Source organism: Mauremys mutica, chromosome 9 (assembly GCF_020497125.1).
Source record: "Mauremys mutica isolate MM-2020 ecotype Southern chromosome 9, ASM2049712v1, whole genome shotgun sequence".
Lineage (NCBI taxonomy): Eukaryota > Metazoa > Chordata > Testudines > Geoemydidae > Mauremys > Mauremys mutica.
This window is the reverse complement of record NC_059080.1, coordinates 48,424,306-48,451,458: the sequence shown is the minus strand read 5'-3', so window position 1 is coordinate 48,451,458 and position 27,153 is coordinate 48,424,306. Positions and strand designations below refer to the sequence as shown.

Here is a 27,153-nt window from a genome sequence, read left to right as displayed (position 1 = left end):
TCTTTGGTGTCGTCTTGTGTGTCCATTACTTCCAGGCCTTCATGATATGCTCATGATCAGGCAAAAGGCGACTTCTTTCAGAACACAAAATTCTATTCAATGAGGAAAAAGTATGCTAAACTGTAGATATTGTTATTGGGAATAGCAAGAGATGAATTCCTACTTCTTTCATCCCAGGAAACATAGCACAAAGATTGGGTTAAACCACTAGTGATAAGAAAGAAGTTGAAGTTAAATCTTCATTCGTTCGTCATATGATATTCCACTCTGTGTTCAAAATTCTCTATTCTGTCCTGATCACATAGCAGCCCTATTGCTGGTAGTGCCTCACTCCACTGAACTGTAGGTGTTTTATAAGACAGGCATCTGTAAAAGCGACATGAAGGTTGAGCAGAATCCAGAAATCGCTATTGTGGATTTGTAAGAATCAAGTCTGGGTACTTTTTCAGCTGGCTTAACAAGCACTTCTTGTCCTCTTCACTTAAGGAGTCAATATAAGTACTTTCATTAGTCAACTTCTGGACTGAAGTCTTTGCCTCTTCTAGTACAATTTCAATGGATATCTCTGAGTGATCCAAGGGCAATTTCTATTGCTGGATAAAGATCTACTACTGTTGAAGCAGAAGCTTGGGATGACATTGTTTAATGACCCAAGTGGTTTCAACAGTAGACTTACAAGAGAGAGAATCGCGATAGTCTTCTCTGAACTTAGTAACAAAAGTAATTCACCAGCCTTACTACTTAGATCTGTCCTATCTTGGTGGATACTTTCCAAAGCCAGTAATAACAGTTGCAGTAATTTTAAGACAACAGCCAAGAAACACTCATGAGAAAGCACGTTTTCCCAGGTTGGACTAATTTGAACTTCAATCCCAGTGTATCTTCTATTTGTTTCCAAGATGTTCAGTCCTTTTGGAATCTTGCTGAAAAAAAGAGTATAAAAAAAGCCATTAAATTTGTGGCTTTTTAATGACTTTTTAAGATTCTGCAGCTTGTACTAGCGCTAGCTGGAGTACATGGCCTCTGTAGTGTGTATAGGAGAGATTAGGGTTACACTTTTCTTTCAGCAAAGCTTGTACTTCACCATGTCTTCCAGAGAAGTTTGTAATTCCATCAAATGCACAAGCAGCCATCTGTTTGGGGTTCAATTTACAAGCATTTAACTCTTCTAAGATGTCACAGATACAGCTGATGTGTCTTCTATAACCTGAACATCTAGAATGCATCTACTGGCCTACCACGGACATCAAGATAACATATGCAATGACTTAATACTTGATGCCTGTTTGCATTGGTGCTTCATCAGTCATGTATGCACATATTTTGAATACTGTGAGAGAGTTCTTCACTTTTTCAACTGCTGAGCCTTTTCATTGTCGCACTGCATGCTTCTAGAGCAGGGGTCAGAAACCTTTCAGAAGTGCTGTGCCGAGTCTTCATTTAAAGTTTTGCGTGCCAGTAATACATGTTAATGTTTTTAGAAGGTCTCTTTCTATAAGTCTATAATATATAACTAAACTATTGCTGTATGTAAAGTAAATAAGGTTTTAAAAATGTCTAAGAGGCTTCATTTAAAGTTAAATTAAAATGCAGAGCACCCCGGACCGGTGGCCAGGACCCAGGCAGTGTGAATGCCACTGAAAATCAGCTTGCGTGCCACCTTTGGCATGCATGCCATAGGTTGCCTACCCCTGTTCTTGGGTGACCAGAGAGCAAATGTGAAAAACCAGGACAGGGGGTAGGGGGTAATAGGAGCCTATATAAGAAAAAGACCCAAAAATCGGGACTGTCCATATAAAATCGGGACATCTAGTCACCCTAACCTGTTCTAGAGAGTCAGCTGAGTTTTTTCAGAAAGATAGCGAGCATTTGTCAGTCTTGTTTGAAACCAGTGTCCAACTTCAGGATTAACAAGAGACAATGCACTTAATATTGGCCTCCAGTTTGTAGTGTGTGGTATCTTTTACTTAAATAGAAAGGATGGTGCAACAGCCATGTTGGTTCACATAAGAATGCTGGAGACAACTCAGTTTAACAGCCTCATTAAGTTCTTCTAAAATTGGCTTTGACAGTGACTGGCTTATAAGGCTTTCTGCATGTTGATGCAGTCCAGAGGCATGGTGTTTTGCAGCCTTTTCATATAGGTTGTCAGTATTGGCTTAGCGGATCAGTCTGGCAAGCCAAGCTCCTCCACTTTTACTATATACCTCCATGATATGCCCACATCTTGAATACTGTGTGCAGTTCTAGTCACCCCATTTCAAAAAAGATATATTGGAATTGAAAAAGGTACAGAGAAAGGCAACAAAAATGATTTTCAGCTTGGAAAAGAGACGACTAAGAGGGGATATGATAGAGGCTTATAAAATCTTGACTGGTGTGGAGAAAATGAATAAGGAAGTGTCATTTATCCCTTCACTTAACACAAGAACCAGGAGTCAACCAATGAAATTAATAGGCAGTAAGTTTAAAACAAAAGGAAGCATTTCATCACACAACGCACAGTCACCTATGGAACTTTTTGCTAGGGATGTTGTAAAGGCCCAAATTATAACAGGGTTAAAAAAAAGAACTAGATAAGTTTCTAGAGGTTAGGTCCATCAATTGCTATTAGCCAGGATGGGCAGGGTTGCAAAACCATGCTCTGAGTGTCCCTAGCCTCTGTTTGCCAGAAGCTGGGAGTGGATGACAGGGGATGGATCACTCGATGATTCCCTGTTCTGTTCACTCCCTCTGAAGCACCTGGAATAGTCACTGTCGGAAGATAGGATACTGGGATAGAGGACCATTAGTCTGAACCAATGTGGCTGTTCTTACATAAAAGTAATTATAATAAAAAAGTTTAGTACAGAAACTCCCCAAGATAATGACCTCTTGAGATAGCGATGATGTAAGATAATGACCTTGGCAAATAATGCATTTTAAAAATCCTGGCCCACTAGGAAACGTATTTATATATGTTTCCCAGTCACAAATCTAACATTCTGTAGTGAAGTCACTAAAGCATAGTCCAATGCTCTGGCTGCTGTTTTTTGTCATGCCACCGTTCACGCTACCTCTCTGTCCTCAATGGCCCTGCACTGTCACCTTCTTCTGCCACCTGCCACTGTAGGGTGACCAGATGTCTCGATTTTGGGGTCTTTTTCTTATATAGGCTCCTATTACCCCCCACCCCCTGTCCTGATTTTTCACACTTGCTGTCTGGTCACCCTATGCCACTGTAACCTCTGCAAGTCAGTCTCTCACGGTACCACCCAGCTGTCCGTGATTTCAGTTCACAGGGTGGGGGGAACCTCGCTGCTAGTGCAGTTTGGGCTGTCTCTTCCCCAGAAACACTGTCCCACAGCAGGTCTAAGCACTTAGACCTGACTATCAGTGATTTCAGCTCTAGTGGTCACTTATGAAGCCTAATCAGCTCTCTCTCTAAACAGGAGAGAGCGGCACGTCAAATAATGCCTGTGACTCTTAGGCAGAGCCCACACCACCAAGCAAAACACCTGTGCCCCACCCTCTCTCGCTTCACTAGGGTATGGCATCCAAACCTCCTGCTTAGGGAGTGCAGTTCAGTTGGGGGTGACCAGTGCTTAATTTGTAATGAAAGAGGTGACAGGGCTCAAGCAAGTTTGTTACTTTCATAACTGATGGGACAAGCCCAGAGGTCCCAGGGCTATGAATTGCCGAGCCTAGGGATGCTGGGGCTCAGCCCTGGCACAAATTAAGCACTGAGGGAGACCCCCTTATTCAGTCAGGCTAAGTACAGTTCTGCTGCCCTTTACTCATACAATAAGGATAACAACGTTTCATAACCCCCACATTTAATATTTAAGTGATTTCTAACCCAACACCAGCCAAAACTGATCACTTGGGCAGCACAGCTCTGTCTGCTGGATACCTAGGCAGAGTAGGTGAGTTCATGTAAAGACAGTCTGGTCCTGAAGCCTTTCCACCCACCACTGGCTCATCACTAGCTGTCAGGGGAGAGCTCATTCAGACCTTGTTTATAAATAATCATTTGAAATGTGCCGACATTGTCGTAAATAACAGCTGTATGAAGAAGCTAGTCTTTGATCATAACTTTTCAAACCCATTATGCTTTCTCAGGTACAAGTATTTTCTCATATACTGTATATGCTTTTAAAGTGTGTATAAATGTTTCTATTTCAATTAAAATTTCCAACCAATGATTACATTGGCAACACTGCATGTAATGGGGTGGGGAGGGGTGTTGGGGAAATTCATGGGGCTGTACACCCCCTCTACGGGGGGTGTAGGAAAATCCCAGCATCTGATTTACATGGACAACTATAGGGGGGGTTGTGCACGCAACCCGACACGTGTTCACACCTCAGGGTGCAGTGGCACGTGAAGAAAAGTGGACCTGCACAATCTAGGCTGAAGATCCGCCCTATCTGACAAACACACTGTAGAGCTGTGCCTGATCCATAACAAAGACTTATTCAGATAGCAGTGACGCAACAGTCATTCTTAGAGAGACCAAATTCAAATCTCTCCCAATTCAAGGAAACACGGAAAGGCTGCCAGATCTGCCTATGTCAGTCTTAATCTCAGATGTTTTCCTTGCAGTGTGTATTGGAAACTATGAGTGACAGGGCATTTTGTAACCTGCTAGCAGGGCAGCAGGTAAAGGGTTGGGGTTTCTTTTAACTCGTTCAACTGAGCAAGCATTTCAGAGAACTAGGGGCCTGAGCTAGCAAATTCATCCATGCAAGAGTGGACATGGCTGGAGCCAATAACTAATGGCTTCTTGCCTGAATAAGAACTGTGAGATGGAGCCCTAGTTTTGCCAAATTAGCGTGCCTGTAAAGAGTTAAAAGGAATATGGAGAAAAACCACTGAATGTTGTAAGGTCATTACTTGGTCTCAATATAGATACAAACAGTCTACTGCTAATTTTCTTTCTGGCTAACTGATCGGAAGGAAGAGTTAGTTGGTTTTTTTTTAACATGATGCAAATGAGGCCACAGACAGGTGGGGAAATGTGCTGTGTGTCATCAGCCACCTGGGATCCATGTGCCAGCATGAGCCCAATGTTTCTTAGATGGTTTGAGTCCAAGATGATATTCTGCATGCACAGTGAGGGCACTAAGACTAGTTATGCAATGGGGTGCCAAGCTTCGAGAGAGAGAGAGAGAGAGTATGTGTGTGATCTGAAGGAATAAATACTGGGTTGGGGGGTTCTAATCTAGGTCCTGCCACTTAATTTACTGCATGGCCTTGAGTAAGTCAAGTCAGATCCCTGCCAGGCCTGATCTCAGGGATGTGGTGAGGGCTGAATGATGGTAAAGTGCTCTATAAATGCTAAGCACTGTTGTTATTCCTGTGTGAGCAGAGAAGAGAAAGGCTAGGCAGCTTCTTACTGACAGCACTTTTGTCCCACTCCACAGAAATCCCCTGCTTCCCAGACTGAGCTCACCCCTGCCCTTTCTGTCACCCTGAGCTCCCTCAGAGGACTGCACTGCACCTAGCAGTTTTTCTCTAGTGAGGAATTTTTGTCCTTGATATGATTAGGGGTGCTGTGCTCCTGCAGGAATCTCCTAATCTCCAAGCACACAGCATTCATTGTGTGTGCCCAGGGTTGGGTTCTTGCTAAATCGCCAGGCTCCCCGGGGGGGAGAATCCCTCCCTGCACTAATGGCATCTTGTAGCAATCTGCCAAGACAGTTCAGCTCTCCCAGGCTGCCCACATGAGTCAGGGGACAGAGTCATGCCAGCAGGGCTGGATCAACTTTTTGAGCACCAAGGTCCTACAAATTAGCACCCCTTCCTTCCCATGTCCTGACCCTCTTATTCCTGACAGGCCTCTTTAGAATCCCTAATGCAACAGATTAATCCAGTCCCCCTTTGGGCAGGGCAATGCCCCTGTCACTGGCCTGAAATGGGGCAGAGCCTCGTGAACAAACAGGCCAGTGCTGACAATGTGGCAATGCACATCCACTGGCCCTGCTCCCCCAGCCCCAAAAGCACGTGCACATTTCCAGAAACACATGGCTCTCATACGTGTTTCTGCTCCAGGGGCTGTTTTGTATCTCCCCTAAAAGAAAAGGGAGCAAAGAAATCTAAAAGGCAGGAATCCAGGGAAATCCCCATGCAATAATAAAATCCCCAACCTTACCCAGAGAGTTAAAGGGACCAACTTCCATGTATTTTAAAATATTAACTAATTTCCAGGCTCTTCTGGGAGAGTGCCCTTTAAATTGGATTTTTAAAATTCCCTTTCAACTTTGTATAAGGGGTTTCCTGCTTCCCCCCCCCCCCCCGGTTGATGTTTAAAAGGGTCTTTTGCTAACCAGTTGCCAGAGAAACCATGAAACTGGCTAGACACAAAGGCCCAGATCCTTAAAGGTTTTCAGGCTCCTAACTTCCAGGGATTTCAGTGGGAATTAGGAGCCTACATACCTTTGAGGATCTGGGCCAAAGGGCTGTCAAACACACCAAGTAAACAAACTGGAAAATCCAGAGACCATTTCTTTTTTTTCCTAACGCCTTTTAGCATCTTAGGCCCTGGTCCTGCCAAAATTTACAGGCATGCGTAACACCCACCCACACACACACGTACACTGGCTGCAATGGGATTTGTATTTATCAGTTGTATTACTGTAGTGCCCAGGGGCCCTAATCATTGAATCTGTTGTGCTAGCCATTGCACAACACAGAACAAACTCACAGATGAAGCATGGGCATTAGGTGTTACTTGTACATGTACTAGTAGGTAGAACAGATTGGGATTTTCAAATGGATAGTGTCCCTTTAAGGGTCCCATCATAGAGCTAGCCAAAGTTTTCTGCCTTTACTCTATAAAGGCAGGGAATGCATTGATGCAATTGTCCATTGGGATGTCCTTGAAGATGGCCTGTCAATGCTGTTTGGACCAGAATGAGCCAGTTTTGGGAATATTTTTCTGGAGAAATTGGGATTAAGATGGATCCCCTGACTGAATCACAGCCTTACCTTCCTTTTGAAGAATTCAGGGTGGAAAGCTTACCCCCCCATGTTCTGACAGGAGAGGCCAGCCTGTGAAAAGCATCCCCTTTCTTCTCAAGGGAGAAACCTCTCTCTGGTATGGAGAAATTAAGATGTTTCCCTTCTGTGCTGAAGCAAGAGACCATTTGGTGAAAACAGCCCCTGAACAAAAGCTGGGAAAAGTACTCTTAACCGAAGGTGGATGAGTAAACCCGATGCTGCGCGGGAATGCCTGGCTTGAAGGTTTTTAATCCCTTGTATTCTGCAGGGGGAGATCCGGGTAAGGAAACAAGGTCTCACACAGAACTGGGAAAATCCCTCTCTTGGGGAATGTGTATTGAAAGCATAACCCTGTGTATTCCTCAGGGGGCACAGAACATCCTCCTCCTCAGGAATGTATTTCCCCCTAAGCAGGGAGACCTTATTTTCTCTAATGCAGGTTCTCCGTTATTGTCTTTTTGAGAGTCCTGAGAAAGCCACCAGCTTCCCTCTGAAGAACTGACACGTTCTCACCATCCCCAAAGGCTGGCCTATGCCACTGGCACACTGGGCCCCCCGCACAGCTCAGACCCCGCCCCCCTTTCCCTCTCCAAATACAAAGAGAGAAGAAAACTAGAATGGAAGTGTAGCTGAGTGGAGGTTCCTTTGCCATCCCAGCATCCTCTGTTGCCCCAGCCCAGAGCATCAGGGGTTCCTTACGAGGAAGCAAGACACATGAAGTGGACAGCAGCACGGCCCTGGTGCTGCAGTGAGAAGGACTAAGGCAGGAACTTGGGGAGGGACAAGTCAGGGTGCTGGGGAGGGGGGAAATGAGATGGGTGTGAGGAGACAAAGGAAACAAAGGTAAGGGGAAGAAAGGCTGAAAGTATCTTTCTCTCTCATGTTTCCAGAGCCAATGGCACTGCAACCACTTACACACAGACTTTGGCCCAAAGTAAGATAACAGGAAAAGAGAACAAGAGCCAGCAAGACAGGTGGGGAGAGTGAGGAGGAGCTGCTCCTTCACCAATGGCCTTTCCTTTAGAAAGTGGTAGCGGGGGGACATTGAGGCCTCAGTAAGTGCTGTCCTAAGTGTGCCATGGCTGAGTGTAGTAAGGCTGCAGATGGTGCTCTAAGAGTTTGCTCTGGTCTACACAGGCAAACCCAAAGTGTGTGAGAACATAGACTGGGTGCAACTGGGCTGTGATTGGCTTCCCCATGAGGGAGGTAACTGTAAAGCCAGATCTCCAGCTGGTATAAATCAGCCTTGACTTCAGTGGAGTGACCCTGATTTACACCAGCTGGGGATCTGGCCTCACTGACTACAATGGAGTGACACTGCTTTACACCAATGGGGACTCTGTCCCACGATGTAAAAAGGCCATAGCGAAGCTGGTGATTTTAAGACCTCCCAATCAGTGATTAAAGTAAACTTCAGGGCAAACCAACCCCCTGGGAACAGCACCTTCACTTCTCAGCCTGAGTAAGCAGCTGGAATCTGGGATCATTCCCTGTTGTGCCGACTTTGGCTAGCAATGACCTGAATGGTAAACCCACTTGCTCTCTGCTGAAGAGCTGGCTGACTTTCATAAAGTAGGCAGGTGGTAGAGCTGCAGAATGACAAGGTGGGACTGGCTCCTGAACTGGCACAAGGAGTCAAGCTGTCTCTGCCTGTCCATTGTGGAAGTGGAGGGCAGGCAGATATAGCACATGTGCATGCATCTCTTTTAGTGCTGTGTGGACACTGCATGACAGATAGAGGTGCATGAGTCTTTCTGGCAAAAGGTTTCATCCAGCACAGCTCTATCTCTGCCACATTAAATCCCATATCTGGCTGGAATGTGGCCTGGTTAAGATTCTCATCTAGGCATCTCCTTCATTAACCAGGGACATGGAGTCTTGCTCTCAGCTTGGGGGACAGAATTTTGTTCCCTCCTGCAGCACTTTTCAAAAGAGAGGCATGTGGAATTGGAAAACAGCACTCAAAAAAATAAAATAAAAAATCCTAGTCTTTCCCCTTTTTCTCAGGAGATAAAGCCCAACCCCTGCTGTAATCTCCCTACCAGATTCAGCAGGTGTGGAAAACATCAAATCAGGCAGAGCTGAGCTAGGACACCTGCACCAAGCTTTTAACCCCAGCAGGATAGACTCCCCTCCTGTTCAAAAGCACCGAGCTGCAAGGTCATGTTATTGCTCCTAGATTTTAAGGCCAGAAGGGGGCAATTAGATCACCTAGTTCAGTGATCCTCAGACTGAGGCTCACGAGCCACAAGTGGCTCTTTAATGTGTCTCCTGCAGCTCTTTGCAGCACATGGTATTAAAGCCCCGTGGGATTTAATTATTGACCAATTTAAGTTATTAATCAGTCAGGATGTGCTTTTCCTATGTTATTAACCAACTGTAGTTGATAAAATAAGACTTGGTCAGTCATTTTGCTGGGAGAATAATATATGTATATATATTCTAAATATTTCCCTGCTGTACTGTTTAAATATGAATATACGGTACTATAGAAAATAAACAATGAACTCACACCCCTGTGGCTCTTTTGGGTAATGCTGATTGCTAAATTGGCTTCTAAACCACTGAGGTCTGAGTATCACTGATCTAGTTTGACCTCCTGTATATCACAAGCCAGAGAATTTCACCCAATTACCTCTGCTCTTGTATATAAAATTGAGCCCTCGCTCTTGTATAGAAAAATTTCTGGATGCCTGGGGCCAGATCCCCAGGTGGTGTAAACCATCTACAGCTCTATTGGAGTCAATGGGCCAGATCCCCAGCTGGTGTACATTGATCTCAATGGTTTTACACTAATGTACACCAGCTGGGGATCTGGCCCATTGAGGCCATCAGTAGCAATCATGGACCTTATGCCTTCCTCCTGCACTGAACCAGTGCAAGGCTGAGGCCCCACTTAGGTCTTACTTGGGGCCCACAGTGTTTAAGTAGGATGCTGAGTGTTGCCTCAGCCTTGTTCAAGCCCCTGGCATTGGGGTCTGACCCTCACAGTCACGAAAGCCTGAAATAACATTGTGGAACCTTGCCCTGGCCCCTCAAGGGAGGGGGATGCAGGTTCCAATCACAAAGACTTGTTGGCTCTTTAAAAGTATTCCCTTAGTGCTGCCACCCCAGCACATCACCACAGGGATGAGCGACCTCCCGTTCCAGTAACAGAAGAATCGTTCATGGGAAGGAGGTGGTGCTTGGAAGCGGGACAGGTTTCTTCCCATGCTACATGACTGGCCAAATTCAGACCTGGTGTAAGCAAGTAACATGCCACTGAAGTCAGTGGCGTTGTGTCTGCTAGATTTGACCCAGTGAATTGTGTCTCTAAAACTCAGTTCTGATGCTGACCAATCTGCAAGCACAGAAGGCCTGGTAGGTTCTGGGTCACCAGCAGACCTGAGCCATCACGGAGCTGGATTTTCATAGGCACAGACTGATGGCTGAATAATAATGAGAAGCAGGGAATGATTCAGGGTGCATTTTCAACTGGGTGCATGTAAGGTATGTGCCCAAATCACTGGCCTCTAGGAGTCGTGTGGCTCTGGGACCTCCCAGGCACTTCTATGGATACTGAACTCTAAGACCCCAGAGAAGAGGAGCATTCCAACCCTGATATTCTATGACTTGAGAATGCCTGCTGTCAACTCATCACCTGGCAACTTGGTCCCCAAAGACTGCAAGCCTAGCCATTCCTGTGGGCCCCCTCCATTTGCCAGCACTCTCACCCTCTTCTGCTAGCCACATGCCCTGATGGCTTCAGAGTTCTACATAACCTAAGAGCTCAGTGAAAACTCTCTCCCCCCACCCCACCTGTGGTACCTCCGGGAGCTCTTTAACGGGGCCTGGTTTTATAACCCCCAGCTGGCAAAGCACAGGATCGGGGCAGGTAGAAAAACCTAAGAGGGCAGTGGCAGGCATGATGCGGTGCTGTGTCTGCTCATAGGCTCCTCTGCACAGAAGGGTTGTCCCTACTTATCTGGGCTGTATCAGCATTCCCTGGGGGACCCCCTAGCCTGTCTCCGCCAAGGCTCCCTGCTGCTTTGCAGCTGCTTTGCAATGTTTTGGCTCAGGTTTCAGTTAATCACTGGTTTTCCAAACACATTGATTTCCCCGGCTTCCCCCAGAGCACTGGCTTGAAACAGTCAGAGGTTTAACCCCAGAGGTTAAAAAAGAAAGAAATCCCCTGCCTGAACTTGGTTGCTGGCTGACTCAGGCTGCCCGCTGTGGGGTACAGGGCCAGTAATGCAAGGCACTCAACAAGAGCCGAAATCAAGGAAGGGAGGGAAGCAGGGAGCAGACAGCTGGAGCTGGAGCCCAGCTGATGAGCATGACCTACTGGGGTCAGTATCTGACACACTCTCTGCAAATCATGTCATCCCCCTTCCCTTTTGCGCACTTGTCTCTTTCCCTGTGCTGCTCCTCCTCGCCGAGCCCCCAGGTTTGTGCTCCTGCAGTCCAGTGTAAGCCCTGATTATGCTGCTCAGTGACACAAGCTTCCTAGGTCCTGTAGGCTGGGCCTGAGATGAAATGGGCAGGGGAATCTGGCTTGCCACATCATATCTGCTAATTCTGAGCAGTTCAGTGACAAGCTGTTACCTGACATGAGTAACTGCCCTGGCAATTAGCAACACCCATGTAGTGTGTGGTCCAACAGCAGGGTGGCTCCTTGCATCAGGGTGAGTCAGTGTTGCCCAATGCATGAGAAGCCTCAACAGTTTGGAAAGGAGAAGCCCTAGGACCCCTGCAGAGGCCAGCACAACAAGCAGGCACTGCCCATGCCACCGAACCACAACCAGCACTGACCTGGGGCCTGATCCTGCACCATTAATTCAATGGATTTTAGCCCGTGGCTTTAATGGGAGCAGGATCAAGCTGAAATTCATCACACTTTTACTCAGGGCCCGAATTTTCAGACAGGCTCAGCACTCACAACTGGGGGCAATTTTCAAGAGCTTAGCACCCATACGACCCCACTGAGACAAATGGAGAATCCTCCATTGTGACAAATGGAGAATCCCCCATTGAGACAAACAGAGACTCCCCCTACTGAGACAAATGGCAGCTGAGATATTGAAAAGCTGACCCCCATGCTGAATAAGGAGCACCCAAAAGTCTGCCCCCAAGTGTCTTCCCTCCCCACATTTCCCTCCAGTGCCCTGCCATCATCTCCAGGGGCAAGTCCTGATGTCCGGACTCCATCTGGATTTAGTCCTTAGTCAGGCAAAGTCTCACTGGACCAAATTCTGGTCCCATCACAGTCAAGGGACTTTTGTCACTGGCATCAATGGAACCAGGGCTGGGAATGCTGATTTTCATGCTTGTTTCCCTGAGTATTAAGGACTGGATGATGCCAACATTTGTCCTTGTGTATTTTAATACCCTGCCTAGTATCTCTCCTAAGTGGCAAGGCGAAAGCAGCAGAACATACAAATCTGTACTCTGGAAGCAGTTAACTCTTCTGCTGCTTGGTTTTGAAGGGCCAGATTCTGAGACCTTTACTCATGCTAGGTAGCATCTTACTCCATAGGTGCTCTCATGAGTTGAAATCAATGGCAAAACTCCCATTGACTTCAGCAGGGACAGGATGTCACACAAGCATTATTCCACATAAGTAAGGGTAGCTGGATCCAGCCCAGAGCTATCTGAATACAGTCGAACCCATTTATCTCGACCTCGGTTAACTTGCCAACTCTATTAAGTCGAGGTTTTACAAGTGGAACCGCCAAACTCCCTCTTTGTCTTATGAGTTTCTCATCCCTTATGTCGATTCCCCGAACCCTAATATCTCGAGCCCGGCTCCCCGCGTCCCTGACCCACCGTGTCCCCAGCTGCCCGCTCCCCGGCTCTCCAGCCGCGCGGTTCCCCAGCCGCCCGCTCCCCGCGTCCCCAGCCGCCCGGCTCCCCGCATCCCCGACCCACCGTGTCCCCAGCCGCCCGTCCCCGCATACCCGGTCCCTGCCCGTCCCCGCATACCTGGTCCCCGCTTCGCCTGCCGCCCCCCCGCCTGGCTCCGCTTCGCCGGTCCCCGCTTCGCCGCCCCCCCGGCTCCGCTTCGCCGCCCGCCCGGCCCCGCATACCCGGTCCCTGCCCGTCCCCGCCCGCCCGCCCGGCCCCGCTTACCCGGTCCCCGCTTCGCCTGCCGCCCGCCCGCCCGCCCCGCTTACCCGGTCCCCGCTTCGCCTGCCGCCCGGCCCCGCTTACCCGGTCCCGCTTCGCCTGCCGCCCGGCCCGCTTACCGGGTCCCGCTTCTTTGGCTGCCCGGCTCCGGGTCCCCGTCCCGCTTCGCCGGATCCAGCCACGTGCAGGCACCGCGGTAAGGGGGCAGGGAGGGGGTGTTGGAGAGAGGGCAGGGGAGTTCAGGGGGGGGTGGGGTGGATAGGGGTTTATCTCGATCATCGGTTATCTGGACTATTTTTGGCAAACCCCTAGGCCGGCGACATAACAGGGTTCAACTGTAATTACATGTCTCCTATTGCCCTGGAAAGTCAGTGTAAAGGTGGTGCTTGTGGTGCTAGTCACCATACAAACAGAACAATCTTTGTGGAGCGTGGCAAGACCTCGCAGGAGACTGGAGGGGTTCTACAGAGCAGTGTGGATCCTATACAGGGGCTGGGGGGAGCACTCCTACATGTAATAAAGATAACACCAGGCATTTCTTCCACTGAAGGCTCTCCAAGCACTTCAGAAACAACAGCCCAAACCCTGTTAGATAGGGCAGCCTGAGCCCCATTTTACCAATGGGACTCAAAGGTACAGAGACTGGCAGGGTGACATATCCAAAGTCCCACAACACGCTGGCAGCAGGGGGGCGCATCAAACCTTCAGGTCCTAATTTCCAGGCATATGCTTTGTCCTAAGTACAAGCTTCTGGCAACCCTCTCCTGGGCTTCAGCACAGCAAGGTGCGCCAGTATGTGCTTCAGGTTACGCAAACAGCTCTGCTCAGGACTGCATGTATGCACATGCACATGCTTAAGGCAAGTGCTTTCCTGAATCAGAGTCTTGTTGAATTGGTGCCTTAGACCTAAACATCAAGCCAGTGGAGCTCCACACAGGCATGAGAGTGGATCCCTCTGCCGATTCAGGGCCTACAATTGTGCTGTACAATTTGATGGAAGAAGTAGATTGGAGGTGGCAGACTGAATGCATGGAAGGGCATCTGCAGTGCTGATGGCACATGTGCACCTTGTGATGGACCAGACATTGTCTTTGGACAGAGGCTGTAGGAGAAGTGGGTGTGACTGAGAGGTGACCCAGGCACAGGAAGGAATGGCTCTTGCAGTTTTCTTGGAAGCAGCACAACGCTTTAACAGTCCAATGATGCAGACTATTATTCCCAGTTTGGTTCTGGTCTCTCCCTGTGGATTGGTAGGCCCTTCCCCCAGCACTCAACATCTGCATGTCAGTTTTCAAAACTGCAAAAGCCTTATGACATCTGCTCAAATGCTGACATTCCCACAGCTATGCAGAAACGCTGAGCTCTCACATGAGACTGAGCACCAGTTGGGGTTTCAAGCGATCACAGAGATACGTGCATTTAAACTCCCAGCTCATCAGCCCTTTCTGTCGCTGCCATCATCTTGGATTTCTAACAAATTACGCAGATTAGACAAAACCTTTGTTAGTTTACCCACCCCAGGACTGGGTCGTCACCAGGGACTGAGTTCTAGTCCTGCCCCTTGACCCTGGAGCTGGAAGACCTGCTGCACCAATGAAGGAAATCCTTAACACAAGGGGCAGTGGCCCTGGTTCTCTCCTTTCTGGTCCCTGGTGGTGCAGGTGGCAGCAAAGTATGGAGATCTGAACTCCTGTGAGCCTCAGATAGACTCATAGATGTTAAGGCCAAAAGGGACAATTGCCATCATCTAGTCTGACCTCCTGTGTAATATTGGCCAGAGAACCTTAGCCATAATCTGTGCATCAAGCCTGGAGCTTCTCACTGAGCTACAGCATCTCCATTAAACATACCTCATCTTAACTGATAGACTGCATGATGGAGAACCCACCACATGACCGGGTAAGTTGTTCCAGTGATGAATTATCTTCACTGTTAAATACTTAGATGCTAGCTAGGAGTGTCAGTCCACTCAGTGACTGGTTCCACATGGAGGACAAGAGCCTATTACTGTTACCAGCTAATAAAGTTATCCCTTTAGCTCAAGTAGGAGAGTCATCTGGTTTGGTGCTGAATCTCCAGACCTGTGATGACATGGTGTGATTGGTGGATCAGGAACATGTGGGTGTGATTCTTCATTGCCCTGCACCTGGTGGTGTCATTTAGATTGGTGCAGAGAGTGCGTAACTCTCTGCCATTCTGATCTGCTAGCAATCACTTTGCACTGATGTAAATGTCAACACAAGGAGCAGAGAATCAGGCCCCATTCAAACTTCTAGGTTATAATTTTTAGGTCATATCTTTATATTTCTTCTCCCTCAGGGACATTTGGAATGAAAACAAGAGCTTTGTCTCTGAAGAGTTTATCTGCTTGAGTGGTCATCCCTACATGAAACCCTCACCCTCTGATTATGGCACAAGCATTTCAACAGCAGCAGATGGAGGTTCCAAACTCCGGTGAATGTGCCTTTAGGTGAGGGGCCGGAGACAGCAGAGGAGGGACAGTTAAGGGACATGTTTTCATGAGGACTCTGCTAACAATAGTGGAGGAGAGATAAATACAGAAAGTTGCTTCTATGTAAGGAGACTGGTCTATAAATGGAATGCTCTCCAGAAAGTGATCTGAGTTGTTAGAAGGACTCTGAGCATTCCCAGGCACTGTCTTACAGTTCAACCCAGAGATGTTTATTCTACATCGCACCCAAGGTCCTACGGTATCCGCCCACAGCCACATATTACAGCCAGAGTTTACAGAGCATGAGCTCTGAGCTCACATCCATGAATCATGACATCACCACCGCCCAACAACACACGTTCTCAGGTCACCTCTGGGATATGTCTAACCACCAGCCAATACCATACACTCTTGACTGGTGGAGGGGATGTAATTCCTGAGGTTACCTCCATGATGTGTCTGATCTTCACCAATTCAAGAAATGAGTCCTCAGGACAGCCCCACCATTCAACTGGTTTCTGTGGCCCAAGTTCTGGTGGAACTGAGCCCAGGTGAGACAGCTGAACTTCACCGGCAGAAAGGTGACATATAAGAGATGCCTCTGGTGTCTGTCTGTCCAAGGCCTGCAGGCCTCAGGAGCTCCACTACAAGTTACTAATCTCCACCAGCCTGGACAATGCTACTCTGGAGGTCACTAGTGGGACAGCTGATCTGAAGAGCAGGGGGAAGCTAAGGGTACGTCTATACTTACTGTCCGGGTCGGCGGCTAGCGTTCGACTTCTCGGAGTTCGATATATCGCGTCTAATCTAGACGTGATATATCGAATTCCGAACGCGCTCCCGTCAACTCCGGAACTCCACAACCGCGAACGGCGGTGGCGGAGTCGATGGGGAGCCGCGGACTTATATCCCGCGGCATCTGGACGGGTGAGTACTTCGAACTAAGGTAGTTCGAGTTCAGCTACGCTATTCGCGTAGCTGAACTTGCGTACCTTAGTTCGACCCCCCCCCCTTAGTGTAGACCAGGCCTAAGTGAGTTGTGAGATTTGCCTGAACCCAGATCTCCGGCCCAACAGGACTTTTCACATGGCTCCTGCCTGTGTTTTCCTTAAATACCAAAGGCATTCTGATTCTCAACATCCTGTTATAGCTTTGATGCTTTAAATTCAATTAGAACTATTCAACTGTCCCCAAGTAAATCCAGATGCATTTGGAACAATTTAAACTGAATTAAAAAGATGGGGGAGGATGGAGAAAAATGAAGCTGGAAGGCAGCTGAGTCTTAGCCTTCCCGTTTCAATCCTGGGTGCAGGGAAGGGAGTTCCTGGTGGGTTTGGACAGTCTGTGAGGGGTGCTGCTCAGCTCCCAGGGGGTGGCAGGAAAACATGCCTCAACATGGGAAACGGCAAGAAGAACAGTCACCCTCAGCAAGATGATGAGGAAATGGCTGCTGGGGATGTCAGCCTTGGTGTTTTCATTATGGAGGCCCCTGGCAGAGACTCTGTGGTTGGGCTGCCTTCTACACTGGGCGGGCCCCACAGGGGGCGAGGATGCCTGGTGTTCTCTGAAAGTAGTAGGTGGCCAGTGGGTGTGTGCAGAAGAGGGAGCTCTCAGGGCAGCGGTAGAGCGCAGGCTGTGGTGCGTGATGTGCCGGAGTTGTGGCAATGGAAGGGGATGTTTGGGGCGGGGGGGCAGAGAGGGCATGTACCATTAGGTCACGCCTTGCTTTTGTGTCAGATGTGGTGTATGCGCAGCAAGCCAAACCATGTGTTCATGATACAGCCTCTCACATGCTAGCACTTCTTCCTCTTTAACATCACTCAGCTCCCGCCCTCTCACTGCCCCCACTGCTTATCCCCGCTTGCCTTCACTATTGTAGTAGTGCCCGTTGGCCTCCTCTCTTCTCCTTCCTCCCAGCCTGCCCTTGGTAACATCCACAAGGCTCTGAGCCACCACCATCAGCTTCCTCCTGCTGCTACCCCCACTTCACAGCACCTCCTTCCCCCGCCTTCAAGGGCCTAAATCCCCTCGTTCCACCTATGCCTCCGAGCTCACTTCCTTCTCGTCAGTCGCACCCCTGACGGACAAGTCTGACAGGAAATAATAGGGAACCTGCGAGGGTGCTATGGAAAGGGAAGAGGGGTCTTGAGACATTACTCCCCAAACCTTCAGGTTTTCACAGAGAATAGGCTAGCGTGGAGTGGTTTGAGCCATACAGAGACGTAACCACTCTCTGTCCAATGCCACAAAACTGGCCACTCTCAGCTTGGTTTTTCTAGTCTGGTCTCTCTACCCTGGGAACACACACCCTCTCTTCTCCTTCCCATCCCTTCTCACCCCCCACCACTGTCAGGAGTCCTAGCTAGCCGTCACTTCTCACCGATGCTTCCCCCACTTTCCTGACTACCTGCACCTGCCCAGAGAGCTGAAGTAGGGATCCTTAGCCCTAGGCAGAGTCCTTTTGGAGACCACAAGGTCCTTGCTCATGAAACCCTGTCCAAGAATGGGGCCTTCTCTGTGAGCCCTTCATGGCAGGGAATGTGGCTCATGCCACGTGCCCAGTTCAGCAAGCTCCCAGGCGCGTGGCTCATGCTGACATCAATGGGAGAGGAGCAGGCCCTAGCTTGTCAAGCACTGCACAGACTGATTGTAAGGAGGCAGTGTGGCGACTGCATTGCCTTTCACACTGTGGGATGCGACAAGACATCAGGGGGATGGAAGTTGGGACACAGAGCCACGGCCGGCTGCGTGCTGCACCAGGGAGGGCACGCAGGGAGTCATCAGCGTTGGCGAGAGCGCAGCCCCACCCTGCCCAGCCACGCCCTGACAGCAGCCTGCTGCTCCCCCTCCTCTCCGCCCAGATGGCTGGGCACTCCCTGTACCCTCTCCCTGCTGTCCTGGCCTGACTGCAGCCCTGCATATTTCAAACCCTCCACAGCCTGCAGGAATGAGATGCTCTGGGCAGGGGGAGGGAATGTGAGGCGCCCCAGCCCGCCCTGCACCACGCTGCTATGGGCTCCTCCAGGGATGGAGCCAGCTGGGTCCTGCTGCCACCCCGGCCATGAGCTGCCCATTCCCCTCAGTGAGTCCTTTTCTGCTCAAGATGGGCAGGAGTTGGGGGGGAGGGGAGACTGTGATGCGACTCCCACAGAGAAGGGGGGCAAAGAAAAAAAGGCTTAGGAACCTCTGGCCTAGTGCTGTACTGGGACACAGGGGACTCAGGTTCCATTCCTGGCTCTGCCACCAACTTGTAGTCTGACTATGGGCAAGTCCCTCTGCCTCTCTGGGCCTCTGCTTCTCCTCCCACCCTTAGTCTCTTTAATAGCAAGTTCTCTGGTGCAGGGACTGTCTCTCACTGAGAGTTTGTACCTAGCACAAGGGGGCCCTGGTCTAGTGACAGTAACGACAATGGTCACAGGACTGCTTTAGCCCATGTTCCGCAGGGGCTGTTCAGCCAAGACGGTCAGGGACACAACCAGGGGCTCTGGGTGTCCCTAAATAGCTGACTGCCAGATGCTGGGACTGGACTACACTCGATGATTGCCTGTTCTGTTCATTCCTTCTGAAGCACCTGGCATTAGCCACTGTCGGAAGACAGGATACAGGGTTGGCTGGACCATTGGTCTGACCCAGTCTGGCCATTCTTATGTTCCAGTCCATAGTGCAGACTGCCACAGAGACTTTGTGGGGGTTCTCTGGTGTACCTTCCCACCAATTCTGCACTGATGTAAAGGTTAAAGGTCATTTTTGGAACACAGGGATTGGGGGATATTCACCTTCTGTCTGTTTGTACAAGAAGATGGAAATGGGATGAGCGACTGAATCACTCCTTTCACTCGCTGCACTCCCTATTGACCCCCTCTGCCTGCCGGTCCTAAGGGAACAGATGGAGGGGAGCTGCCCCAAGTGAAACAAGCGCCTCCCTGATCAGTGATCTCCATACCAATTGGTCACCGGGGAACCAAGTGGGCAACCTGAAGCCACTATCAACATGTAGCGATCGGGAGCGTTCGGCTGGGGCCAGGCACCTCCACACCAGGTCAGCAGGGAATGAATGGGTTTTTTTAATGGTGACTCAGATACAAGACTTTAATGGGAAGCAGACAAACATATACAAGTGATAAGAGCTTCTCTAATAGCCCTATATCAGCAGACTGATAAAAACCCTCCCATAGCAATACAGTAAGCAGATATGCCTGTTCCTAGACCTGCTGAGTTACCATCCATGCATGGCATTTGGTCAAGGGCCATCTTTCAGTCCAAATGAGCACTCAGAGGCAGGTGAGATGAGGAGAGAGCACCAGGATTTGCAGGTGCAGGTTCTACCTGCATTGCAGATTGTCACCCCATCTGCACCCCCGCCCCAGCCTTTTGGTGAGAGATTGGCCTTTGCTAAGAGAGAGCCTGGCCTATAGACCCTTTGGCACCCATTTCCATCCTCTTGTCCTACAGCTGCTCACTGAATGGGGACAAGTGAAAAATAAGGCACCAGGTCCCATCAACCTTTGTGAATTACATTTGCAAAAAATAATTCAAAAAAATGTACATGAACATTTTTTCTTGCGAATTCAAACTTTCCAACTTGGGAACAACTCGGAACCACCAGCTCAGCGTAGAACCAGCACCCCAAAAGCTTTGCTCACAGGGCTTGTCTCTTAATATGACCCCACTTGCTCAGATCTGATACACTCCCTGCTGCACGTTTATTTATTGCCCACCTCCTCCTGAGCTGGACTTTTAATGGGCCAGATCCTGAGCTGGTGTAAATCAGTGTCACCCCAATGGTTTCAGCAGAGCAAAGCCCATTTACATCTGCAGAAGAACTGGCCCATTGCATCTTATTCCTTGCCAGTGTTAATCATCTTGCTTCATGATAGTTTTTGAATAGTAGGAGAGGACGAAGCCGGGCAGCGTCTGAGACATGCTGGACAGGTGCCCTTCAGAAACATAGTGCCTTGGCCGGAGGTTGTGACACTGTCCATACTCTGGCAAAACCCACATTGACGCCCCTGGAATGTTGCCTGAACACAGAGGCCGGACCTGACTGCCCCCCAAATCACTACCAATCATTCATAATGCTAGACTTGCCCCCGCACCCCCAATGCCCTCAGACACACTAAGGCCGGGTCTACATTCAAAACATTCATTGGCGCAGCCCCGCTGATTGGATGTGATTTCGAAAGGACATTTCTATACCGGCACAAGCCCCAGTGTCCATGCAGTTACACTGGCCTAAAAGGCCTTTTGCCAGCATAGCTTGTTTCGCTTGCCAAACCAGTATAAACTATCCCGGCTAAAGGCCTTTTTAGCCACTGTAAGCAGAATCCACACTAAGAGGGTTTGTTGGTATAGCTATATAGCTCTCCTGGCAAACCCTTCCTTGTCTAGACTGGGCTTCAGTCACAGAGCCTTTGTATCGTCAGTAGCCTGTTTGGAGTAAGGTGGCAGTTTCAGTCTGGTTCCCAGTGGACAGGTGTCCACGTCCAGCGCCTATGCAGGCATGCTGCAGAGACGCCAAGGGCCGAATGGCCATGGAGATGGACTGATTCTCTCCCTGCAGTTCCAGGAGTGGTGGAGCTGCGGGGAAGGGTGGCACTGCAGCAGGCTGTACTGGACCCAGACTCTGCACAACTTCAGTTTCTCCCCTTGAATCTCATTCCCTCTCACAGGCACTAGGCTCTGACTTATGGAAAGAAAAAGTCAGAGTAGAGTCTGGGAAAAAACTGTAGGCTCCCCAGTGCCACCCTGCCCAGCTCCAGCCCTTTGCCTGCCTTGGGAGCTGTTTCCATGCCAAAAGCAACTTGTCACTCACTCTATGCCACTTTTTCCCTCCTGGCTCTTTCTCTCTACTCAGCTTGGAATGCAAGAGAACTAAAACTCTGCCCTGAGTCTCTCTCTCCCTCTGGGTGAGCTCCGGAGAGGACTCAACGTGGGGGCATAAGCATCCCAAAATGGGCAGTGGGCTGGCCACACCCTCGTGCCAGGAACTGGCAGCTTGCACGGCACAATGTGATGCCCCAGCAAAGCCCCTTTGCCATGAAGCCACTCAGAGCCCTCAGCCTCCCCCAGAACCCAAGTAAAGAAACCACTACTTACATACAGTCCTGTGTGTCCCACTCCAAAGAAAGGGAATTTCACTGAGATTGGCTGAAGCCCGGAGCCTCCATCATCCTGTTTCAAAGTGACAGCGTCCCCCTGCTCCAAGCCAAAGGGGTAAAAGTCAGCCAGAGGCACAACACCCTCGACCCAAACCCATTTCCCCAGGGCTAGGATCACCATCCATCCAGCCAGGCCCTGCATCTCCACAACACACCGGCTGTTGCTTAGTTCAACTCAGAGTTACACCGGGGCTTTTTTTTTTTTTGGCTTTCATCAAGCAGAACTTTGCAAAACCCTGCTATCTGTCCTCGCGTGGGCTGGCTGGGTTTTTAATGCTGGTATGATTTGGTTTTGTTTGGAGGGGATGGAGTGGGGAGGGGAATGTGATAAAAAAACAGGCTGAGCTGCGAACTCCCTAGCAGGAATAAAAAGGCACAGATCTCAATGGTGCAAAAGCCAGAGTCCCCCCGCTTCCCCCCTCCTAGGCAGTGTAGCGTGGGGAGAGTTAGGCACCACTGAAGAGAGCTAGAATCTCTGTATAAACAGAAAGGTCCCAGAGTCGCAGGCCAGTCACTGTGGGTCTCTCTCCACTGATTCTTCTCTCTCGGCTACACTGATGTCTCTGTTTAGCTGGGTGTGGGATGAGGAGGGGGTCTCATTCACAGAGCAAACTCCACCCTTGCTGGCCATCCTTTAATACTCAGGACATGGCCAGCCAATCATGGATCTTAGAGGTGGGGCTATGTAAATGAAAGGCTGTTCTTAAAGAGCAAGGGCCAGGGCCAGCAGCTGGGGAGGAAGGAAGGGCTGGGTTCACTTTTAGGTGCCCCCCCTGCGTGGCTTGCTTCTGCAGTGGGATGGGGGCAGGGTGCCCCAAGGGGACATGTCGACTCCTCTCCCAAGGGCCTGTAGCACGTGCCAGGGGTCGGGGTGATCATGCTTGGGGAACAGGGCATAGAGGGAGGGTGCAATGGGTCACCCTGGAGTGGGGATGAAATACTCTGGAGGCTTTGCAGACAGGGAGTGCGCGGACACAGCCTCAGGGTTTGCAGGGATCTCAAACAGGCAGGAACCACAGGGAGCTAGCAGAAGCATGGGTCTGCTTCCCACCAGGGGCAGAGCCCACACTCACATGTGCAGCCCCAAACCCCACTGGGCCTGGGGCTCTGGTGTTTGGCTAAGCCACGCCCATCCTGACCCCCCTGAGAACCCTGGTGGTGTCCCCTTCCTTTGGAGCATGGGAGGGCAAAATTATGTGTCCTGGGGCTCAAAGCAGAGCATACTGGGGTTAGAGACTTAGCCAGCCACTCACCCACATTACTGATGAGCGCCATTCATTCTGACTGGCTGTGCTGGCAGCGTCTAGAGGTCCCCGAGAATGGAGAGTGTAGAGAGCAAAAGGCTCCTGCAGCTGCTTCTCAGCGGCTGGTCCAGACTATGGAGCGTACAGACACAGTCCGGGGCCAGCCTTGAGGTCTGGGGAGTTCAGGAGGGGAGATCAGGGCCTACATTGTCATTGCTTCTGGTGCTGCTGCTGGGGGAAGGGGCTGGCAAGGAGCCATTTGCTCCCAGTGAGAGAGTGATGTGGAGCTGGCCCAGGCTTGGCAGAGCTTGCAGCACCCCTGAAATGGCCATCTGCTTTGACTATGCTTAAGGCCACCCCTGAGTACAGCACCTCAAAGGTGACCCTGTCTGAGTCATATCGTCCTGTTCATCAGTCAAGGTTAGGAATTTGAGCACCCCATGCTTCACAACTGTACTGGAGTCCCACGGTTTGGAGAGGTTAGGGAGGAAGGACCCCATGGCGTAGGAGCCACAGGAGGCATGTAGTTCAAATCCCAAGGCCAGAAGTCTCATCGCTGAGCTGCTGGCAGGATTATAGCTTCAGAGCTTCCAAGGCCAGAAGGGGCAATTGGGATCATTGGCTTCTAGGAACAGCATCCTGCAAGGGAGAAGCCAAGATGGAGCGGGAGAGTCCTGTTCAGACCAGCCCCACGGGGACAGAGACATGATGGCACAGACCATGTGGGAATGGCAGAGCCAGTGGTGCTGGAACAATTTGTATGGTGCGGGTGCTGAGATCCATTGAACTAAACTGCAAACCCTGAATATGATGGAAACCAGGGGGTGCAGCAGCCCCCCCGCAGCCTCCTTAGTTCCAGCACCTATGGTCAGAGCTGATGCCAGCATCCCCTTGGCAGCATCACCTTAAGGTCACCGTGGCTAACACAGAAACACGGATGAGAAACCAGCTTGCCTTTAGTCTGATTTGGGAGTGAAGAGGTTAAAGAGGCAAAATCTAATTTTAGAGGCTGAGCTGGGGACAGATTCTCACAACTTAACACAAACTCCCTGCAGGAAGCAATTTTTTTTTTATAAAGGCTACACACTGAACCTTCCGCAGGCTTTTATATTAACTCTTTGAGGGCCAAACCTGTGAACACCCTGAACGTAACACTGATAGTGAGCAACCAAGAGGCTGTGCAAAGCAAATGAACATTTCAAGTGGATTTTGGAGCTTGATGTCCATGTTCTCCCGCTTTTTAATGAATTTTTCCTGGTTTAATGACTGGCATGCCTAAAAAACATCCCATGAAAACTGCTCTCTGGTAAATGTGTGCGTGTGAACATGCTACACAGCAATATGTTTGTGTGTGTGTGTGCTGTGTACGTGCATTTGTATGGATGCCTGTGTGTGTGTGTGTATGTCTGTGTGTGTTGCATGTGTGCATTTATATGCATGCGTGTAAGTGTGCGTGTGCATGGGTGTTACCCTTCCTCCAACAACAAGCTTCTCATCAGAACTCCAGCCTTATAAGAGAGACGTTGTATTCTGGTGGCTGCTGGTTTCTTTCTCTTTCCCATTGCCTGAATTCCTGCTGTCCATTACTGTCCAGGTGTTAAACCTCACCATGTGGCAACACAGAAATGAATGAACCACAAAGGGGTTTGGTCTCACAGGCCCCTGGCCCCATCTTGCTGGCTGTGTCAAGGAGAGTCTCTCCATGATGCAAGCAGTAGGAAAGAGGCAGCCGAATGGCACAGTCCAGCATTCCTTGGGGCACTGGGGCTGGAATGGTCTCATTGAGCTTTTATCATTCTGTATTATTGCCTCTTATTGTCTGTTATGGTGTCACCCTGGTGCCCATTCAGGATTGGGCCCCCCATTGTGGGAGGTGCTATACAACTTACAGTCCAAAACAAGCGGCTGTGCTTCCTGGCCACACCACTGTGCTTCTGGGCTATAGTAAGGGGATCATAAAGGAACAGATGTTGATGAGGCAGCAAATGCCCCCCGCCCCGCCTGTGTGCAGGCTGAAGTGTGGAGAGATATGCTGGGGCTATACCCTGAGGCCAGGCTTGCCTGGGCAGGAGCTAAGCCCAGCCAGGTCAGAACCAAGAGGAATGCAAGCACACTGGGGGAATGGTGCCCTGAGTGCCATGATGACACATGGGCAGGATAAAGCTGATGCTGTGCAAAGTAAGGCAGCCCCAGGCTCCTCTGTCTAAAGCCCCCCAGCACTACTCACCCAGGAGTGCCTGGCCAGTCCCAGGGAGATAGGCCATGAGGCATAATGCAGGAGGGAGAACAGGAAGGCTGCAGCAGCAATTGTCCAGAACACCCCACTCTGGTGTTAGTTAGTGTTTGTATGATGGGCAGGCCGCGCGGGGCAGGTGCTGCACACATACATGCGGGGCAGGCCCTGCCCCAAAGAGGGTCCCACATAAAGAGACCGGACAGACCCCAGTGGAAGGAAGGATTGTTAGCTCCATTGGGCACCTGGTGGCACTGGGTCCAGAGAGGTGAAGGGCCAGAGTCTCAAAGGTGCTCTGCTCTCATTTAGATACACAAATGGTGGGGGTGGCTCTATGCAAGCACTCAGCCCCGAGCAATGTTCACCCTTCACCAGGACCGTGGAGCTCTCTGCATACCCTCACTATGGCCAGCCCAGAGATTGCCCCCCCAGTCGGCCCTGCAGGTGTAGCTATGGCCCGTCTTCTGAGGCTGAACTGTCCTGCCCCTCCATGTGGGGCAGCAATCAGCACTGCCCCCTTCCCACACACACTGGGTGAGGGGAGACTGGCCACCTACAGCAGCTCTCACCCCACGTCTGCCCAGCAAGGAGCCCTGCCCCCCCAGCTCCCTCAGTTCAGCCCCATGGCCTCCCCTCTGCTGCTCCTGAGGCTCTTCAGCCCCCTCTCCCAGGCCTGGGGTGGCAGCTGGAGCAGGGCCCCTCTCCTTGTTTCAGGCTGAGTGCTTGCGGGGAAAGGGGAGGGGGCAGAGCTGCCCTGAGCTGTGGGGCTCCTTAGCTCCCTCATCCCACCCGTGAGAACAGCGTGGACTCCTGAGGGCAGGGGCCAGAGCTCCACCTGCTTGCTGCAGCAGATCCAAGTGGCTGTTTACACACTAGATGGCAGATGATTGGGGACGCCAACCAATCTGGGAGGGTCCCCCAGGCAGAGCTGACATGGGGCCCCTTGCTGGGTACCGGGATAGGGCTGTAGCTGTGTCATTGCCGGGTCTGCCTCCTGGTGACCAGGGCACATTAAGCCATGCAGAGCCTCAGCCACAGGCCCGGACTGCCCACGGATGCAGTGTTTGTTGTGCCGTGCATGAACAGGGGTTGCTTTGTCTGGAGCGAGTAGCCTGGCCAGCTTGCGGGGGGGGGGGGGTGAGTCAGACTGGCCCCTCTGGCTCTCCAGCCCCCTCTCACAGGCTGAGCGGCTCAGCGGCCGCAGGTGTGGGGGGCAGGGTGCTGTGGGCGGGGTCTCTGCTCTGTGAGCGTGAGCAGTGAGGACCAGGCTGGCTGTACAGCAAGGATCGGATGTTTGGCAAGGCTCCCTTCCTCTGTTACCAGTGCTCGGACAGGTGCAGTCTGGAGCCTGAGCCACTGGGGCTGCAGTGGCAGGAGAAAATGTCCACTCAGATAACATCTCGGACAGGACAACACCCAGCCGGTTCATTCAGGAGGCGGGACCTAGGCTTGGGCAGTTGGCTGCTCTTCCCCTAGGATACAGCTGGGTGCCAACATAAATGGGTGTGCAATAAGATGGCCACCTGTCTAAGATGGTACCCACATACCTGGCACCCAGGTTAGCTGCCATCCCAGCTGATGCCTATAGCGCAAGCCCCAGCCTGAAATGCCGTTACAACAGCACCATCAGCTTGTCTTTACTGTGCTGTGCGATCCCAGGAGTTATGCTTCCTGAGCCGCCTGGGAGCCTGGCCTTATAGGGTATTACAGCAGGGCCTAGAGGGCCTTTCCAGTATCAGGGCCCCTCTGTGCGAGGAGCAGTACACACACCTAGGGAGAGACAGTTCCAGCCCTGAAGAGCTTCCACTCTAAACAGACAAGCCAGACAGGGAAAGAGAGGGATCCGGAGGTGCCTATGGTCACAGAGCATCAGAAGCAAAGCCAGCTCTCTCGAGTCCCAGGCCAGGGCTCTTCCTATGAGGCTACACAACCAGCCAGTCTGTTGCAACAGCAATTGACATCAGGGGGAAGCTGCATGTG

General features: G+C 50.6%; 1 protein-coding gene across 1 annotated transcript in view; it reads right to left on the bottom strand.

Moving 5' to 3' along the window:
- The window catches only part of SNED1 (sushi, nidogen and EGF like domains 1), a 125,795-nt gene extending 103,492 nt beyond the window's left edge, over window positions 1-22,303 (bottom strand). The window contains exon 1 of the mRNA XM_045030240.1: window positions 21,635-22,303. Within this exon, the coding sequence (XP_044886175.1) occupies window positions 21,635-21,838 (204 nt within the window). The 5' untranslated portion in view covers window positions 21,839-22,303. The remainder of the gene's footprint in view (window positions 1-21,634) is intronic.
- Between the last annotated feature and the right edge of the window lie 4,850 nt (window positions 22,304-27,153).